The 14,904-nt window shown below is 40.7% G+C and overlaps 1 protein-coding gene across 2 annotated transcripts in view; it reads left to right on the forward strand.

Moving 5' to 3' along the window:
• LOC109909717 (endothelial cell-selective adhesion molecule-like) overlaps positions 1-14,904 on the forward strand; it is a 72,689-nt gene that overhangs the window by 55,889 nt on the left and 1,896 nt on the right. The window contains exons 1-6 of one of the 2 annotated variants that reach the window (XM_020508729.2): positions 1,905-2,798; positions 4,602-4,747; positions 7,646-7,847; positions 8,211-8,366; positions 14,397-14,519; positions 14,615-14,744. In XM_020508729.2, the coding sequence (XP_020364318.1) occupies positions 2,753-2,798; positions 4,602-4,747; positions 7,646-7,847; positions 8,211-8,366; positions 14,397-14,519; positions 14,615-14,744 (803 nt within the window). In that variant the 5' untranslated portion in view covers positions 1,905-2,752. Of the gene's footprint in view, positions 1-1,904; positions 2,799-4,601; positions 4,748-7,645; positions 7,848-8,210; positions 8,367-14,396; positions 14,520-14,614; positions 14,745-14,904 lie in introns of those variants that run through there. The other variant, XM_031795684.1, reaches the window with a different exon arrangement.

The raw sequence follows: 14,904 nt of genomic DNA on the forward strand, positions 1-14,904 counted from the left end.
CATTTAATTATTATCATGGATTATTATGGGTTATTGATCATCTAAAAATGGAGGCACTAAACATTTTGCCTGGCTACCCATCCACGTCGCTCCGGCCAAATGCCACGCCCACTAACGTTTATTCTCGATGACTCTGGATTTGATCTCCCCCCCCGAAAACTTCTCGAATGCAAACACATTCAAACTGTTTTGATTGATCCCTGAAACCTATGGGTTGGGCCAGAGCCTGAACACACATAGGTAGAGCTTTGTTTCGGAAGTAGTCATTGGCTTTGGTACTCTAATTGATTAGACGATCCAATCGCTGATGACTTGTTTTGTTCAACTCCCCCTCATTTTGACTTCAGCAGAAAATTACTTCTATCATTGCAGTCTAGCGATAGGTGGAGCATTGGAATTAAATTCAGTATGAGTCATCAGGCTACTAAACATTGGCATTTGATTTTAAATGACTCCACTACATCCATGTGATTCTAGTCTGTTGCTTAGTTGGTGATTCTCATAAAGATTTGCTGCCCCCTCTAGGCTGCTCATGGTAAGTGACATATTCTCAGTGGGCTCTATTTTGAGCACCAGCTTGGTAGCCTCATTCGACCATCCTGATGGATCCTGATAGTTTTTGCTGAGATATTTTTTCCATAGATTTTAGAACTCTCCAAAAAGGCCCACTATACTAATGTCTATCATACATTTTTGGGGAACAATGAGTTTAGTTTTATTTCAAAGGCAAGATGCATCTTTTTGTATTATTTTTAAACACCCATATTGTCCATGTAAAAACATGGTAGTTATTAAACAATCCAGTTGACAGTGATGCCCCGCCTACATTGTGTTCTACAGTGGCAGCTTTTCAAGGGTTTATCTGTTGATAGATGTAGATTAATGATACCAATATCCACACCTTCCAGTGTGTCTCATCTGTCTGCAGCAAGACACAACCCAGATGGAGAGTGGAGAGTGGAGACGGGGATTAGGGAAGATTTTCCTTCATTTAATAATCAATTGAATGGCACAGTTCGGAGGATAAACCTAGCACAAGAAAAAGCGGTAAGAATAGTCACGGGAATATAGAGCATTAAGGCGCAGTGTATAATTTAAAAGAACCATTCCCATTCATCATCATTCTAATCTACAACACAGTCCAATACTCCTTCGCATTAGGACACACTGAATTGTTATCCCCAAAAGTCTGGAGGGCTTAGATTTAGCTGCACATAGTTGTATAGAATTTTTCCCATAGGTATGTATCACTCTAAATTACTTTTTTCAAAGTGACGCAATCCATCCTAATCCAATCACATCCTACATCCGTTTTCCCATGGTAGGAAGAGCAGTTATATATTCCTCATCTGCATCTATATACTCTTAGAAATGTTTTGGGGTTCCATGTAGAGTCCTCTGTGGAAATGGTTCTACATATAACACAAAAGGGTTCTACATGGAACCAAAACGGTTCTACATGGAACCAAAAATGGTTATTCAGAGTTCTTCTATGGAGACAGCCAAATAACCATTTTAGGTTCTAGATAGCCCCTTTTTTTCTAAGAGTGTAGCACTGCTCTTTTCAAACACAATCATTTCTCAGTAAAGATGATGCCCACATTGACTTCCAACTAATGGAATAGCCCACCCCCTCACCTTTAAATCTGCCATCTCAAGCAGAAAAAATGAGTTTCTATCCCTAACAGGATTAGCGAGACAAAGTGCAAGCCAAATCAGAAAAAACAATCCAGGGTCTATTATGTTGTGGAATAACAGAATGGCTAATACAATGATGATGCTATTAAATCCACTTCAGTCAGTCTGACAGCATCAGCTGTGATTAGTGTTTTGGCAAGTTGGACTTTCATTGGCACAAGAGTAGATGTTGCATTTTCCATTGGCGCATTGGTTCTCATTCGCCTTAGGAATTTCTGTGGAACAACAATCTCGAATAAACTTGTAAGTTCAATGCAAGTTCAAGTTCAGGACATGAATCAAGTAGTTTTATTTAGGCCTATCCGTTTCTGTTAGTATATGTTTTGAAAACCTATGCAGGCAAAGAAAAGTGATTGAGCTACAAATATGAGAATCCAGTCATACCAACAGTCAGCACAGAGACAGTTGTCAAAGTGACCATGTGTTAGCCTACCTCCTCTGTGTCCAGCCGAGCTGGGTCACGTGAAGCAAGAGTCAGGGTTGAAGGATTGAGCCAGGGATTGTTTAGGGATTAGTCAATAGGAGCTTCACGGCAGAAATTAAACAAGGGACACCATAGCAATGGGGTCACATGATACCAGGGGCAATAAGAAAGCATAGAGTCACTGCGACTATAATCCAAGAACAACATGCCAGCCCTGACGCCAGACAGATGCCCAGTTGCTCTCGCTCTCTCGTTCTCTCGCTCTCACTCCCACTCAATCGCTCTCGTTCTCTCTCTAATTCACCCAGCTGAATACAGTTTCATTCCAGAAAGAAGGTAACCGCTGTTCTGTCACACAGCAGCTGTTGAGCAGCCCCTGGCCTAGCTAGATGTATGTGCGTGTACGGACTTGACCGTCTTGCTGAGTGTTTGTGTTTGTGTTTATTGGGACTGGGGGTTAAGACCCTCCTCTTATAGGGCTAGTGTTTTTGCGGACTAGGGATTTGAGACCCTCATCACGTCACTCTGAGAGGGTTGTCTGTGTGTGTGTGGAGAGGGGTTATTCTGTGTGTGTGCGTGGGACCTAGCTCCAAGCTGGCGGAGGGCGAGGACTACGATTGCTGGGATCAGATGATCCATCTTCAGCTGACCAGCTCAGGGGACTGGCCGGCACCCTGTGAGTGAGCCTGCCCACCACCATACTCTAGTTCAATTTCTCCTCTTTTTCTCCTTCTCTTATCTCTCATTTCATTCTCATCCATTCATTGAATTCTCATCATCCGATCTCTATCATTCCAACTTTCATGCTCCTCTACACCTTCATGTTATATTCTGCCTCTTCTTCCTCAACCTCTTTTCGATGCTTTGGTTGTAGGCTGCTGGATGATACTTTAGGTTTTATTGCTCTGCCTTGTGTCTTTATGATTATCCTAAGTGTAGTTATATGGGTTATTTCTTGGCATATAGTCTTGATATTTTGTAGGAGGAGATATGGGTTAGACCTGGTCATTAAATGTGAACTAGTAAGCACTTAAGTCCTCAGACAGTTCCATCAACTAAATGCTTGAGATTATTTTATGCATATCCAGATATTCCAATCATTTCTAATGCTTAACATTAGTGAATGTCTTTTTAGAAAGTTCAATTAATTCTAATGTTTGATTTTACCTTGTGTTTTTTATGGATATTCCAAATGGCTCAAACGCTCAAGGTAAGCTTTTGAATGTATTTTTTCTGAAAAGTGTAATTTTGTTTGAGGTTGTTGGCTAAATCATCAATATAACTGTTACAGTTCAAGTTTACTGCAAACAATTCAGGGTTGTCTGACCACATACAGTAGGAACAAACAGAACTCTGGTAACCAAGTACAACATCCCAAATGTGGGTAAATGATTGATTTGTGAGATCTGTTATCTCCATTTTGGTCTGTCAGAAACTTTGTGGAGCCGAGTCCCGCTGAATGTTGCCCAGGTTACGTAAAAGCTCTCTCAAACAGCTGTGGGGGATGACAGATCTTTATCCTATATTAATCAAGGCACTGTCATTATTCTGCTTTTGATCTCATTTTTCTAATGTGCTCCGTCTTCCCCTTCCATTGATCTCATCTGGGCTTTGCAGGTTTACATCTGGCCAGTGTTTGTAGTGTTAGGGGGATTACCAGTATCGGTGTTGAATTATGACGGGTGAATACAAACAGATTGCAAGAGAGGGCTATGCAGATGTCAAGGAAGACCTGAATGGGCTTCAAGGCTTGGCCATTATGTGAAGCACGCTGTGACAAGTAGGGCTGGCATAATTACCGTATAACCGTGTAACCAACGGTTATGGATGAAGAACATCATGAAAATAAAATGTATTTTTATTGTGGAATGAACAGCTGACTGAAGACGGGACGGCCAGGCATTCGTGTGGTTGAGTCTGTCTCTGTTTTAACATGGACTCTACAACGTGATGAAACGTTTGTTGCACCTTGCTGAAAACAAGCCAGGTGTTGTAAGCAAACAAGTCATCAGTTGTCGAAGCAACGCCCTCCTCCTTGCAGCAGTAGCACCTGCAGTCAGGAGCATAGGAAAGAACAAAATGTGCGTCTTAAATTTTTATTTTTTCAAACTGTTAGTATGGTGACCACAGTTATTTGGCTGACCAATAACCATCATCCAAAAATCCATGACCCTCACAGCCCTAGGTGGCAATTCACATCATACTATATATAAAACTGAACTGATTAGAGTGGAAGAGTTTTGTTGACTGCAATTCGCTCCCTACCTCTTCCTATAACCCTTCAATGTTGGCAGATCTGTGGAAGCAATATGGTGGAAGCTTCACAACTAAATTGCTTATACCTATCCAGAGCCTTCACATCTGCAAACACTGGAGGGTTAGCACGAAGGGGGTAGGGAGTGTATTGGAACCGGCTGTGCGTTGGTGCTGTGTCAGGTGAGTTTTAGTGACTGTGTCTCTGTGTGTTTGCTGTGTCAAGGTGACTCCCAGCGGGTGGAGATGCCCAGGAGAGAGATGGAGGTGGTGAAGGGTCAGGTGGTGGTCCTGCAGGCTTGGTACAGCCCCACATCTGATATCGGCAGGAACAGTGTCATCTGGAACTTCATGGCCAACGACTCCAAGCAGGTATGTAAGCCATCTCCTCTTCCTCCTTTCCACTAGAGGTCGACTGATTAATCAGCATGGCCGATTTTCAAGTTTTCATAACAATCGGTAATTGGCCTTTTTGGACGCTGATTACATTGCAATCCACGAGGAAACTGTGTGGCAGGCTGACACGAGTGCAGCGTCAAAAGGACCTTGTTGCTGCAAGAAGCCAAGGTAAGTTGCTAGCTAGCATTAAACTTATAAAAAAACTATCAATCTTCACATAATCACTAGTTAACTACACATGGTTGATATTGTCCTGCTTTGCATATAATCAATGCGTTGCCTGTTCATTTATCATCGAATCACATTCTACCCAAATGGGTGGTGATTTAACAAAAGCGTATTCGCGAAAAAAGCTGAATTGTTGCACAAATGACCTAACCATAAACATCAATGCTTTTATTAAAATCAATACACAGAAGTATTTTTTTTTTTACCTGCATATTTAGTTAAAAGAAATTCATGTTAGCAGGCAATATTAACTAGGGAAATTGTATCACTTCTCTTGAGTTCAGTGCAAGCAGAGTCAGGGTATATGCAACAGTTTGGGCCGCATGGCTCGTTGCGAACTGTGTGAAGACCGTAATTAATATGCCAGACTTTTACATAATTATGACTTAACATTGAAGGTTGTGCCATGTAACAGCAATATTTAGACTTAGGGTTGCCACCCGTTCGATAAAATACGGAACGGTTCCAAATTTCACTGAAAGAATAAAGTTTTGTTTTCAAAATTATAGTTTCGGGATTTTTCCAAAGGCTCATATTTCTGTGTTTATTATATTATAATTAAGTCTGATTTGATAGAGCAGTCTGACTGAGCGGTGGTAGGTAGCAGCAGGCTCGTAAGCATTCATTCAAACAGCACTTTACTGCATTTGCCAGCAGCTCTTAGTAATGCTTGAAGCACAGCTCTGTTTATGACTTCAAGCCTATCAACTCCTGAGATTAAGTTGGTAATACTAAAGTGCCTATAATAACATCCAATAGTCAAAGGTATATGAAATACAAATGGTATAGAGAGAAATAGTTGACGCGTCATAATTCCTATAATAACTACAACCTAAAACATCTTAACTGGGAATATTGAAGAACTGGGAATATTGAACCACAAGCTTTCATATGTTCTCATGTTCTGAGCAAGGAACTTAAACGTTAGCTTTTTTACATGGCACATATTTTACATGGCACACATTTTACATGGCACATATTGCACTTTTACTTTCTTCTCCTACACCGTGTTTTGCATTTTTTAAACCAAATTGAACATGTTTCATTATTTATTTAACATTCTGACATTTCAGATTCTTAAAATAAAGTGGTGATCCTAACTAACTTAAAACAGGGAATTTTTACTAGGATTAAATGTCAGGAATTGTGAAACTGAGTTTAAATGTATTTGACTAAGGTGTATGTAAACTTCCAACTTCAACTGTATATATATCGGTATCGGCATTGAAAAATCATAATCAGTCGACCTCTAGTTTCCACAGAAACCACTGTTGCTGGATCTTTTCTCATTAACCTTTCCCTGAAGTGTTTATGTCCCTCTAGTTGGTGTGCAGTCTGAAGGAACAGACTTATGTTGAAGAAGCTGTTTGATTATTTCAGGGCTGGGAGCGGCTCTGCTCAGGTTTCAGACAGTTTTACAGTTTTATTTTCAGTAATCCAATCTCCTTCTAGTAATCCCAGATCTGGCCACATCTCACAGGCATTACAGACATGCGGCAGGTAGCCTAGTGGTTAGAGGGGCGAGCCAGCAACCTGAGGGATGCCAGTTCAAATCCCGTGTCCGACTGGAAAAATCTGGTGGGAAGTGAGCTGGCAACTACACGGTTGCTGATATCAAGTCCTGGATGCCATTGCCTGCCGTTGTGCCCTGAGCAAAGCATTTAACCCCCTACAACAACAGGTGCCCAGTGTGGCAGCCCCCTGCACCTCTCAAAAACCGGTATGTCTGTCTTTTGGAGGACAATAAAGTAATCTTAATGGCATGTACAGTGCCTATAGAAATTCTACACCCCCTTGAACTTTTTTTCACATTTTGCTGCCTTAAAATTCAATCTAAAAAGGGATTCAATTAGATGTCTTTCCTATACATCCAGACAACATACTCCACATTTTCAAAGTGAAAGAAAATTAAGAAAAAAAAAACTGAAGTATGATAATTGGATAAGTCTCCACCCCCCTAAGTTAATACTTGGTGGAAGCTCCTTTGGCAGCCATTACAGCTGTGAATCATTTTCATTAAGATTCTACTAACTTTGTAACCATATGTCACTAACGGTGTGGTTGTGTTGCATGTATCTCCTGTATGTTTAGAAGACCTCTGGATGTGTGTGTGCGTGGCTTCTTCAGTGATTACGATAATCTCAGTAGTTTCACTGGCCATGGCCTGTGAGCTTATCTCTAACAGAAAATCAGTCTAAAAATTCTAACTCCCATCTGCACATACATATCAGGATTATCTGAAGGACATTGACTTCTGTTATACGGTAAAATTGTGTGGCTATAGATGGCACCGAAAATCGTATTTCAGCTCAATATCAGTATTGTATATTTAGAGAACCGGTATTTCTGTAGTTACTTGCATTAGTTTTCATTACAACAAATCCTCTCGTGCAGTGTTGCAAAAATGCTAGTCTCTCTCCTCGACAAGCAACACAAATGCTGGCTTGAAAAAGGCTAACAATATGTCGGGTTTATATACAGTATGCTGGCGCAAATAGAGGGCTTCTATGGAATGGAGTGCTCATCCGGGTAAAATCCTATCATTTCTGACAGTACATTTGGTTCCTGAACTGCGAAAAGGAACACAATCTACCGTAGCGTTCCCTATTGTGAATTATTTCCCTTGTCTGTCTGTATGTGCAGGTCATCTCCTACAGTAATGGTGAGCCAGGGATAGGTAGTCCTGAGTTCAGGAAGCGTGTTGGGTTCAGCCTGTCCATGCCCTCGGCCAATCTCTCCATCTACATCAACAACACCCAGGAGTCAGACTCAGGACGATACCTCTGCAATGTCATCATCCCTGGAGCCGCCGGACTCTCTGGAGAAATGCGCCTTAATGTCAAAGGTACCATCCGGAATGGATGCCTTGTTTCTGGCACTTTCCAAAAATACTTGACTGTTTTTTTGGGCCAACACTCAGAGATGGAATCACAAAAGTGTAAACTGTACTGCAGTTTGTACATATGCACTGGGCTGTGTCTCTAATACTTTCCTTCAGCTTCAACAGATGGAGAGTGTGTGTTGGCACATTTCCATTACCTTGCGCAGTGTGGCCAGCATTCTTGGAAATACAGTACCCTGTTCAATTGAAATTGATTAATACGATACTTCAGGAGGTCAATTGGGGGTCAATTGTAGTAGGCCAAATCCTTTAATTTGTTTCTCTCATAGCTCTTCTGTTTCTAACTATCTGTTCTCTCTCACTCAGTCCCTCCCTCGCCTCCAGTGTGCTTGATGACTGGGTCATCTGTCCTGAACGGCAACGTGACACTGAGCTGTAAGTCCAGCTCGGGCAAACCCATCCCTCAGTACAAGTGGACCAAGAATGCCCCCATGTCAGAGGTCTTCTTTTCCCCCATGCAGAGTGAGTACTCCTTTATATCTGTACCAATAATGTTAGCCAATCACATTAGCTCTCTGCCTCAGTTAAGTTTTATCATAATTACGAGTAGTCCCCATCAGAATGGATTGAATCCTTATTGAATATACACAGAGTACAAAACATTAAACACCTTCCTAATATTGAGTTGCACCCCTATCAGAATAGCCTCAATTCATCGGGGTATGGACTCTACAAGGTTTTGAAAGCGATCCACAGGGACGCTGGCCCATGTTGACTCCAATGCTTCCCACAGTTGTGTCAAGTTGGCTGGATGTCCTTTGGGTGGTGGACCATTTTTTTAAACACACAGGAAACGGTTGAGCATGAAAAATCCAGCAGCGTTGCAGTTCTTGACACACTCAAACCAGTGCGTCTGGCACCTACTACCATAACTCTTTCAAAGGCAATTCAATATTTTGTCTTACCCATTCACCCTCTGAATGGTACACATACATAATTCATGTTTCAATCATCTCAATTGTCTCAGGTGACAACAATAAGGGATCATAGCTTTCACCTGGATTCACCTGGTCAGTATATGTCATGGAAAGAGTTCCTAATGTTTTGTACACTCAGTGCATGTAATGTACTGTATGATATAAGGATTACAAAGGATAGCTCACCTCCATCCATCGCCGATGTAGAGCACTCCACCATGTGATGCAGAGTAACCACTACTAACCAGCACTGAAAACACCTGCCACTACTATGGATGGGTGCAATATAATTTTAGTCAATGCAAACTGTCATTGTCCTCTTCACAGCAGCTTTATATGGGTTATTGTAGTAAGGAGCCCTGCCTCTCACTAAGATTGTCAAATGAGAGCTAAAATAGATACATTGATAGACTAAGTAATACCTAGCTTCTAAATAGCCATTGACATAAGATGGAGATGATTCCAAATAAATTACAAATATATAGTTTCAGAGAGCCTATAATTCGGATATTTCTTTTCCACTAATTGGTCTTTTGACCAATCAGATTTTTGCCAATAGAAATATAATTGGGCTGACTGTGTGAACACAGCCATAGCATCTCCCATCGTTTTACTGGTATATCTGCTCAGAAAACCCATTAAGGGTGCATTCTCCCATATGGTGTAATCTCTCCTAACCTTCTCCACTGGAATGTATTGCCAGGGGTTCGCTTGTTAACTCTGTGAGTTGGGCTAAATGTTGAGGACAAATGTGTGGTGTGTTGGCGATGGGATTGCAGATCCTAATTTCTCTCTCTTTTTTTCTCTCTGGTGACTGAGTTTTTTTCTTTGAAATGCCACAACATGCATCACTTAATCCTCTTTAAAGAATGGGAAACGTTCACGACGTACACACTGCATGCTCATGTCAGACTTGCAGAGAGTGAGAGAAAAATATTAAATCAAGGTTTATTTTTCTTACTTTATTGCACATATGCCTTTTATATTGTATTATTTTGTGAAGAGTTGTGAAAATACAGTGGAAACAATTATTGTGAAAGCACCAGCTGTTTCTGAGCAACAATGAGGCTTACACTGATTGACCAAGTACTGGAATAGCTCCTCCTCTGATCCCCTCGCTTCTTCTATAGATTACCCAACAAATAATACACTTTATCTGTTTCACTGCCTTATTGACTCAATGTCCAGGACTGTGGGTTTGAATGCACTACCAAACACACATGGACAAACCTGCAAAATCTCTAGAACACTCTGATCCTCTGTATTTTTCTCTTTGACCTGGCACATGCTCTCTGTGACATTGAGCCTCCACCCCTGTGTTCTACTAGTATTCTAAAGGACACTACTTTCGACTGAGCATAAGGGCTTGGTATTATCAAACTCAAGTGTTCATTTGTATTGTTTTGGTCTAGCAGCAGCAGTAGGCAAATTATTTTCTGCTACTGAAAAATGTGGCAAGTTTCAGTTGTTTATGGTAGTAACTTTGTCAGTGGTGGCACATTGCTTAGCCCAAATTGCCCGTATGGAACAAGAGGTGTGATTTACAACACCAGTGACCTGATCCTACCTACTATAGAAACATTGAAGTTGTTATTATAAAATGAGTCTTTGTTTTTATTTTATTATATTAAAAACCAAGCTTATGTAAATGATGGTCTTTTGTAATGCTATACCAACCTAACTTAAACTGTAATCTTGCTTCTTTAACATTTGACATGTCCATACATGGCTCGCACATGATGCAACACAATTTAGCCTTTGTAAGGTATTTTCTACTTATGAAAGTGCTGTGTAAGATAATTCCATATTGAAGCCAATTACCTACTTACAATGTAGACTGCATACATTTTTTAAAACATATTTAGCAAAAAACTAGATACATTTTTGTTATTGCTATTATGGCCTATTAGGTCACTGTTGGTTTCAAAGAAAAAAAACTATACTCCACAAATCACAATAGACTAAGACGAACATTCATGCCCTCCCACTGAATTGGAGTGCATGACAACACACAACGTCAAAAACCGTGCATGACTTGAAGCCACCACATATTAGCTATTGATTGGTCAAGCCCTTGCCACACATACAACTTCTTAATTCACCAAAAGCCAGCACTTTTACGACACCTCCAGGTATTTTAGTTTGTCAATATAGCGAGCTACCCTCAAATAATCAGCATGTCTCTCTCGCTTCATTCTAAGATGCTGTGTTTCTATTGTTCCCCATCTCTACTTCTCTCCTGCCTTTGTCTCATCACTCTTTTCTTGCAAACTTTTGCAGCTATCAACACCTTACAGATCCCTTCTAGGGGTTAGAGGTTGATGTCTCTCTTCCCTAATCACTCTCTTCACCAGCTCTTCTTCTCTCAGTCACTATCTCTGCCACTTTTCTCTCCTGCATGACCACAGAATGGAGAGCCTGCCCCTCGACCTTGCTTGTTCTAGGGTTCATGGGTAAGGGTTTCACACATACATCCTCAACCCACCTAGGACTCAGAAGCCTGTAAAGCCCCACAGCCTATATAATGTTAGATCTGGCCGGCTTGTTGTCCTAAAAAACAGAAATGAGTTACCTCTGGTTTGTTCAGCCATTCCTATGGGGGAATTAATGAGGAAGGAATGGGGTTTGGGGATAAATGCCAAAAATAAGGTCTGAGGTTAACACAGGCTTAGGAGGTATTATACCTTTTGTTCTGAGATATCAGTCAGTTAACATGGCCTTTATTAATTATGAAGCCTTTATGTGCATTAAGTGCTTGTTTTTGATTAAATATGTGCTTCAACATTCACAATAGTGGCATTAGCTGACAAAGTTTCTCATAGAACAAACTGTATAAAATATCCTGAGCCTGTGTTTACCATAGACCTTATTTTGGGGCGTTTATCCAAAAACCCATAAAAAAAACATTAATCGCTCCATAGGCATTGGCCAATGAGCCATGGCGAAGTTTGTGCCTACAAAAAGATGCTATTGCTCTCTATAATCTTGCTGGTGTCACCCCAACCCCCCATCTTCAGGTGAACTCCCCTGACCCACCATTGGACAGACACAGATATAAAGTTGAACCTTTAGAAGAATTGTATATGTTATTCATCCAAAGGCATGTCTTCATTAATCCTCACCAATGACTTTTCCTTGAATACATCTGCATTGCCCTTTATAAACTCAGTCGATCTGAGATTACATATCTTTGACTTGCGTGATAGAAAATGTTTCCTTTGGTATGGATCAACTGATACGAGCCCTTGGCCCTTAGACATCTGGCCTGAAGATGAAACCACTTCAAAACATAGCAACCACTATACTGTAGGTTAACCTCTTCATAACATGCTCAGATAACACCATATAAAAGTACGAAAGTCCACAGTAATCAATATGCTAATATAACATAAATGGTAAATGACTGTGAAGGCAACAATAAAGTCAATAAAGTAGTGAATGTAAAGGCTACATATCAAGGCCATAGAGAAAGAGAAAGCATGGACTTTCTCACAATGGCTGTCATTGGTCCATTCATCAAATGACAGACATTCAATGATTCAATCAAAACTATGATTGCAAGGTCCACTCTGCTGCGTTTGCTGAGGTCATTGAGTTTGAATTTAATCCAGAATAAGTGTTTTGTTTTTGTCTTGTACGTAGACTAAGATTGTGTCTTAACATTCTGAATATGTATGAAACATGAAGGTGCACAAATAACAGTTGGCACAAATACTATGAGTTTGTTTGTGTGTTCTTGCGTTCTTAGATCTTTCCAGTAGAAATGTTTGATAGTAGCAAGTGACTGTAAATAGTACTGTAGTTAGTTATTTCATGGTTTGATTTCAGTATATTTTGATCAGTACAATACTTTCTTGGTATATAGAGATTGGTGATGTCTTTGGATCTTGATTGCAGTGCAATTTAGAAAATCTGCCAAATTTAAGAATGTGCTGATCTGTTGTTAACCTGTAGCAATTATTTCTGGCTCCTCTGGGTTACTAATGTCAGGTGCCTATTGTACACACGTATAGGCACGTCCATCCGCAAATTATATCTTCTCAGAGAGGTTTTGTTTATTAGGAAATTTAAAGTATAAGTTAGCAGTAGCACCGTTGCGTTGCGGAGTTTGTGTGCTTTGCGTGCCTTATGATTTGCCCCCACCCTCCCAGAGAGAACAGCAGATGGTGCATGCTGAGGTTATCAAACAAGAATTCCAGCCAGCAGTTCATTCCTAGACTTTGGGACAGGGACAAACAGCTGTTTGTCACAATGAAAATTTAGGACAGAGGACATCATTTGCCATAGTTTAATTATAGGATTTTGTAGTCTGGTTATTAGTGAAGGTACTGACATCATATTGTGAACTTTAGCTTCTCTACTTGAGTTGAGCTGGTTGAGTCACTGGGTTGTTTTGATTCTCCATTTATGATATGCCTCGGAATATATGATGAATATATATCTATTTGTTTTCCCCCTTGATCCTTTATATTGGTATATATGGGTAGAGGCCCCAGCCATCCAAGTCATAGACTGTTCTCTCTGCCACCGCACAGCAAGCGGTATCAATGCATCAAGTCTGGAACCAACAGGACCCTGAACAGCTTCTAGCCATAAGACTGCTAAATAGTTAACTTAATTTGACTCATCACATATTCTGCTGCTATTGCTTATTATCTATCCTGTTGCCTAGTCACTTTGCCCCTACCCATATGTACTGTACATATCTACCTCAATGACCTCGTACCCCTGCACATCGACTCAGTGCTGTATAAATGTATCGTTACTCATTATGTATTTATTCCTTGTTATCTTTATATTAATCAATTTTTCTCTCTGCATTGTTGGAAAGGGCCCGTAAGTAAACATTTCACTGTTAGTCTACACCTGTTGTTTATGACGCATGTGACAAATAAAATGTGATTTAATTTGAAAACACATCTGATGAAAATATTCTCTTGTGACGTTTCCAATCGGATTTTGAGAGGATTTGCTTGATAAGAGCTGCCCCACATGTTTATTATTCTCTAGTGCCCCCAGTGCTACATACTTACAATAGAGCATCCCCACGCCAGCTATGACAAGTGGACCACAGCAACTAGGATTATGTCAACTGATGAAGTCCAGCTGTGAAAAGCCACAGGTTCTGATTCATCATTGTGGAGACTCCTTGTCTGGTGTTTAACCATTTGCTAGTGAGGTCTCTACATATAACCTAATTTATGCCCGGGACAGAAAGGAGTGATATCATCGAAGAGGATCCATACTGGTATAAAGAAAACCAACAGCTCATCCCACTGGGAAAACACTGGTTGAATCAACGTTGTTTCCACGTCTGTGCCCAGTGGGATTTGACTCCCTAGGACCAGGATACCCCTCAATACTTATAGCTTCGGAACCAAGAGAGTATTGTACTTGATAGAGTGTGTAGTCTAATTATGTTTGTATACATACTGTAGCTACCCTTGTGTTACCTAGTGTAAGTGTCAGTATTACTGTAGATGGAGATTGTGTATAACGTTCTGTGCACTGTACAGTACATGAATATGTTCATGATGTAGAGGCAAGAGTGTGTAACACTGTCTCTCTCTTTCAGATGAGAGGCAAGGCACCCTCAGGCTGAGTAACCTCACTAAGAGCATGTCAGGGAAATATGTGTGCCGAGCTAGCAACACTGCCGGCTCTGACACTTGCTCTATCAACCTGGAGGTCTTCACCTGTATGTATAGGAAGTAAACACATAATCTCATACTAGTATATACAGACTGCTCTTGTTTCCTGTTCTAATCCTCTCTGTGGTGTCCTCTTCCACAGCCTCTAATGCTGGAGCGATTGTTGCTGCTACTCTGGGGTCCATCGTGGCACTGGTAGCCATCATACTCTTCCTCATCTTCATACTGAGGAGGAGAGACCATGAAGAGGAGGAGCTAGCCAATGATATCAAGTGAGATTTTGTCATTGGAAAAACAAGTACAGTTGTTAAACGTCACAGGATGTACAACTACTAGTACTCCACCATGGACAGTGTTCTAATTCAGTTTCTGCAGGTTGGTGATTGGAGGATGTGTGTGATATGATCTTGGTTTGTGTTTTCTCATTGGCTG

This window comes from Oncorhynchus kisutch, linkage group LG18, assembly GCF_002021735.2.
Source record: "Oncorhynchus kisutch isolate 150728-3 linkage group LG18, Okis_V2, whole genome shotgun sequence".
NCBI classification, from domain to species: domain Eukaryota; kingdom Metazoa; phylum Chordata; class Actinopteri; order Salmoniformes; family Salmonidae; genus Oncorhynchus; species Oncorhynchus kisutch.